A 6,138-nucleotide genomic window follows, 5' to 3' on the forward strand; every position below is an offset into this window, starting at 1 on the left:
CAAACTATGTCAAAATGCAAGAAATGTGGGGGAAGCCATTTAAGAAACAACCCTTTTGGAATTTTTAGAAATGGTAATTGAGATGATTTCTCATTCTTGTGTAGAAAGGAAGAACCTTTCTTTACCCCATCCAAAAGTTGGATGATGTTATCCAATAGCACTTAAATGTGGAGGTGTCTTACATTTGAACTTGGAAGGTTTAGCAATGAGGATTACTATAATTCAATTTAACATTGCAAGCATACGACTAAGTGGAGGACAAAAAGGTCATAGTGCATAATGGAGATGTGTTTGCCTTAATGATAAGTGTATCTTACAAATTATAACCAGATTCAGGTGGCCACTATGGTTATAGTCTTAGAAAGTTGACAATAGGGCAAAATTAACTTATAAGTTAAGAACAGATCATGACAATTGATCTCAACTACGCAAGTTATCTGTAGTGACTAGACAAAGTCAATGATAATGTTATGGATCCAACAACCTAAGGGTTTAGTAGAGATCAAGTTGTGGAATGAGACTAAAGCCCATGAAAAAAAAGGTATATAAAGGAAAGCCTAACTTAGTTGATTGGAGATCCCAAGATCTATGTTCAAAAGGACAACATAATTATATATTTAAGGGTGGTCACTGTGGGGCCATAGCTTATGTATAAGCTGACACATAAGCTAATATATATATATATATATATATATATATATATATATATATATATATCCTTCTAAATTATAAAGGGAGTCTAATTACTTCCTAGTCCATTCCTATAACAACAGTGACATGTTGTGAGGTTAAGCATAATATATGGTTAATGATTTGTGTAAATCATTATAACCGTAATGCTTTTAATGATTTGTGGATGATTATAACCTATGTAAAAGAGAAGTGGGGTCGCTTCGAATGAAATTATGAGGTGCGCAATTCTTAGAGCTTTCACAGAACCAGGCTAGTGTTCCAGGACTATAATGGACACGAAAATGAGGGATGTGCTCGGCTAGGGAGAGTATTGTGTGAAGTGTATTGTCGTCTACACAAATGGGGGTTTGTTCAAGGACATCGCGTCTACTAACCGCTAGGAGACTAAGTATACTTCACGAAGGAAGGTTCAAAGCTAACACCTACCTATCCTGCAATATTCAACTGTCGAGGTTCCATTGGATATCTTGTGTGTGTTTTGATCAATCTCCATTCATATGGGGGATTGTTGGAAATTTATGTTAAATGAATGGATATTTTATTTAGTGGAATATTAATGAAACTCTTAATATGGTGAATTAAAAATAAACTCTTGGGTAGAGTTTTATTTATGTCACTTGATGATATTTATTAGAGTTTATGTCTCAAATTAAGTGAGACCTTTCACTCATCCATGTTTATTGCATAAATTTGCCTAAAGAAAAAGAAGAGAGGTTGGGAATAAAAATGATGATCATCAAAAACAAACCTAAGCATATTTCTTTTCCATGGAATATTGTAGAGGAGAACTCTCTAAACTTCATCTTCATATAATCAAGTTCTATCACACTAAAGAATCCGATGTAGCCTCGGGCGCGTAGCCTTCCCCGGCAGTACATACTGCTCCAGCTGTTGTACCCTGGGAGACAGACGCGTTGTCTAAATAGAGGCGCGAAATATGTTTTAAGGGACCCGTGTTGAACACGAATCCTCTGCCACAACCGTCAATATTTCGTTTGCTTTTTATGATAATCAAGGTGTTTAGTCGTGGACCAAATGTGATGAAGAAATAAGATAAGGATACTTCATGAATACCCGTTAAAGAACCCACTAAATACATCGGAGCATATCAATTTTGAATATCGAGAGAAAATCATATTTTATATTCATTTTATAAATGGTATTGTGCTACTTTATTTCTCATTACTAACGAGAGTATCGTTAGTGTTTACGTTATTATTTTATTTTTTAAATAAAAAAGTGACCCATGTCCTACAGTTATAAGTTAGAGAATCCACAACAAGCTCCGTCTCCCCAGGTCTGGATATATGTGGCGGACGACAAATCCAATAGACAAGCAAAGTTCGCCATTGTATGGAGAAGTCCTTGGTTTAAAAGTTTTCTCCTGCAAACTTAAAACAGACATGATGTGGCATACTTTTTCTCTCTGTATCTCACATACATGTATATAATTTTCATAATTTTTAAGAAGTTGGCAAAGCTTGTTGTTGGGGAAAAGTGGAGTTTTTAAAAAAGTTTGAAATTTGATATGGCAACTATGTGACAGTTTGTGATGATTTGTTGTTATGGATGCTCTTATGAGTAAGACAAGGTATGCTTGGTATGTGCAATAGAATGGACCATTCATTATGCATATTACATATAACATCATTAAGTAATATGTGATTTTAAACACTTTGTTGATTTAATCATACTTGTTTAATGACTAATAATGATTAATCAAATGTTACGAGGCATGTGTGTGACATATCACATGAATGCATGATTGTTGAAGTGGTAATATTTCATGTCACATTAAGTTAATTAAGTTAATTTGTTCGTTATTAAAACCATTAATATTGATTAAATTTTAAACTATTGTTTCCCAATAGGGGTGCAAACGAGTCAAGCTGCTCGTGAGCTACTCGAGATCAGCTCGTTAAAAAGCTCGATCTAGCCGAGCTTCATTGAGCCCGAGCCCGAGCTCGAGCCTTAAAACTAAGCTCGTTTAATAAACGAGCCCGAGCCCGAGCTCGAGCTTCATTTATCGAGCCCGAGCCGGCTCGCGAGCCTAAACGAGCCTGTCATTTATATAATTTTTTTAAATATATATATATATATATATATATATATATATATAATAATTATTAATTAATATATATAATGTAACAAAAAAATAAAAAATAACTAAATAATATATATATATATATATATATATATATATATATATATATATATTTTAGATATGAAATTATAATAGAAAAAATATATAAAAATAATTATAATTATATAAAAAATAATTGATAAATAATAAACGACCTGAGCCCGAGCCGAGCTCGAGCTTCAAAATTTGCTCATGAGCCAAGCTCGAGCTTTGAAAATAGAGCTCGAAATGAGCCGAGCTCGAGCTCTATATAAGTTAAACGAGCCGAGCTCGAGCCTAGTCGAGCTCGGGCTCAAGTTAGCTCGTTTGCACCCCTATTTCCCAACATATATTACCGGGTTGGGCCAATTCAGATCCACTTTCAAACAAACTCCCAGATTATTTTCAAATTCAGTATGAGTAAAAAAATCATAGTTTTTGTTTGATTGTTTAGATTTATATGTTGTAATATGTTTAAGCTTGATTAGAATTACATATTTATGTTTAGAATTATGTGTTAATTGTGTTGAATTTGTGCATGTTGCTAGTGATTTTTTTAAAAGAAAGTAAAACCCGCCTGACCCCCGAAAACTTTAACACAGTATGTTAATAAATTCAAGCACAGAAAATACCAAAGAAATACATTAATACAAATATAATATTTAACTCCCCACTGCATGTATTTATAATTATATATTAATATTGACACGCGAATAGAAATAAATACAAACAAACACATGATATGGTATAACATTTTCTTAAAACATATAATATAACAAGTCCTCAAAAGATAGTATGACGTGTAACCCACGTGTCGTTTTGCATGTCCTATGATCACTTTACGTGTCCCCAAACCCTTCTCATATCAAACTCTCTTCATTCACTTCCTCACCTCTCTCACTCACTCAAACCCTCACCATGGCCGATCGGAACGTCTCCGGCCACCAACAACCACCACCCGATCACGCCGGAACCGTACCATTCATCCAAAGACTCCGCCACCAGTCCCTCAACTCAACCCAAATCATGGGAATAATAACCCTGCTCATCTCCGGCACAATCTTGCTCCTCCTCACCGGAATCACCCTCACCGTAGCCGTTGTCGGCCTTATTTTCTTCGCACCCATCATTATCCTCACCAGCCCTGTATGGGTTCCCATTGGCATCCTCGTGTTTGTTGTTATTGTTGGGTTTCTCATGTTTTGCGGCTCGGGTGTGGCCGCTGTAGCCGCGGCCGCGTGGCTGTATAAGTATTTCCGTGGGTTGCACCCGGTCGGTTCCGACCGGGTGGACTATGCCAGGAGCCGGATCGCGGATACCGCGAGCCATGTGAAGGATTATGCCCGCGAATATGGCGGGTATCTTCAGAGTAAGGTGAAAGATGCGGCTCCGGGTGCTTAAAATAAACCGGATGGAGACTTGAAGAACCGGAGAGTGTTTGTGGTTTAGTTTGTGTTATTTTAAGTTTTTTCTTTCTTTTTTTCTTTTTGGATGTAGATTAATGTTTGTTTAGTGTTTTAAGGTTTAAACAATTAAATTTCGGTGTTGAACATCATGTTGTGAGTTTGACGGTGATTTCAGACAGTTGTCACTAATGTAGTTCAGTGAGACAAGTGGCTAAGAAAGTTGGTTTATTTAACGTTGTATGGTGTACGTGTTGAAAATGTTGTTGGAAAATTGGTAAGTTTAAAAAGGTTGTGTGACATATATTAATATTGTTTAGAGGAGGTTGGGTGGTTCTATCATCCAAATTCAATTTGAATACGCAAGCACTTTTGTAAAAACAATAAACATCATAACCCAATTTGAATAATGACCACTACCACTATTGTTGGTTCGTATTACTATTTCTAATATGTTGGTTCGTATTACTATTTCTAATATATATAAAATAATATATATAAAAGAGAAGTTTGACGTTGTTGGACTATGATTGGTTCATTTGGTAAGATTCCATTGGACCAAGTTTTTTTTTTTTAAACTTTGATATTTTAAACTTTAATAATTATATTTTAAATTATCTTTGTTATGTTTGTTTTTTATTAGTTTAGTTTCAATACCAATATACCGTAACGAATGTGATAAAAACTGACATACTTTGCGTAGACTTAACGTATTTTGTTTTAGTTATAGTACCATAACGAAACTTACCGAATGACAATTCTTTTTTTTTAGTTCAGTTTTATAACGAACGTGAAAAACCCAGCCAAATTTGCAGAGACTCACCGCCAGGGACCAACAACGTTCGGGTTTTACCAACGCTCGAGTTTCACCGACCAACGCTATTCCCAATGTTCCATCTCAATTTTTATAACTTTTTTTTGTTTTAGTTTCCGTACAATAACACATGTAACAGAAACTGACCGAATTCATGTCAACTTACCGCCTCAACACTTAAGACCGGTAATGCTTGTGTCTTACCAACGTTCGGATTTACCAACCTGCCAGGCGCAACGCGCCGGGTTAAAAACTAGTTTGATATAATCCATTAGGCTGGGCCGCAAAAGAGGGCGTCATGGGTGACGTGGCCCATGACGTGGCCGGTTTTAACGCCTGGTACACAGCGTCGTCCATGTGGCCTGATTTTAACGCCCTGTACACCGCGTCATCCGACTTTAACGGTTGTACACAGCGTCGTCCATGTGGCTCGGTGGCCCGGTTTTAACGCCCTGTACACCGCGCCGTCGTCCGGTTTTAACGCCCGGTGCACTCGGTCGGGACGGTAAGGGGGTGTTTGACAGTAATGGCGAAGCTTAGTAAGGGCCCGGGGTGGCCCGAACCCCCTTGTTTTTTTCACTGTAGTGTAAATTTACCCGTTTTCGTGTGAAAATTTGTATACGTAGTGTAAATCTGTTGGACGTAATTTTTGACTCAAAGTCACAAGTTGATGAACTTAAGAGACTAATAATGACAAGTCGGTCATAGTTGGTTATGTTTTCTAATTACAATATGTTTCTTAATTGTTATGGAATTATAATAGGTAATATCTTGTCTAGCAAGTTAGATTAGTCTATATAAACCGAGTTATGCTTAGACATTATAGAAAGAGATGATATGCAACCAAGTTAGGGTTCATCAAGAGTCAAACCGCGTTAGGGTTAGATAGTTCTTTGAGTAAGATTTTCTGATTAATATAAACGAGAGTTAATCGTTTACATCGTGTTTGATTATTGATCGTGACTTGAATTACCTGTTTTCGGTTGAAAATTTGGGCTCCCCCTGTTTACAATTTTCTTAATACATTTTGAGTCCCCCCCACACGAACTCGTCCAAATTTCACCACTGTTTAACAGCACTTTAATGGCCGGCATGGGCAATGATTT

General features: G+C 36.5%; 1 protein-coding gene across 1 annotated transcript; it reads left to right on the forward strand.

Moving 5' to 3' along the window:
* The first annotated feature begins 3,733 nt into the window (after nt 1-3,733).
* Nucleotides 3,734-4,362, forward strand: LOC143580382 (oleosin G-like). The gene has a single exon (XM_077063425.1). The coding sequence runs from the start codon at nt 3,734-3,736 to the stop codon at nt 4,214-4,216; it is 483 nt and encodes a 160-aa protein (XP_076919540.1). The 3' UTR covers nt 4,217-4,362.
* Nucleotides 4,363-6,138: the final 1,776 nt, after the last annotated feature.

This window comes from Bidens hawaiensis, unplaced genomic scaffold (genome assembly GCF_021521415.1).
Source record: "Bidens hawaiensis isolate Kalapana, Puna unplaced genomic scaffold, B.hawaiensis_p1.1 tig00001484_1, whole genome shotgun sequence".
In the NCBI taxonomy this organism is placed as follows: domain Eukaryota; kingdom Viridiplantae; phylum Streptophyta; class Magnoliopsida; order Asterales; family Asteraceae; genus Bidens; species Bidens hawaiensis.

Bases quoted from the DNA above. Each gene is read 5' to 3' on its own strand.
- LOC143580382 (XM_077063425.1), top strand. From the start codon at position 3,734: ATGGCCGATCGGAACGTCTCCGGCCACCAACAACCACCACCCGATCAC.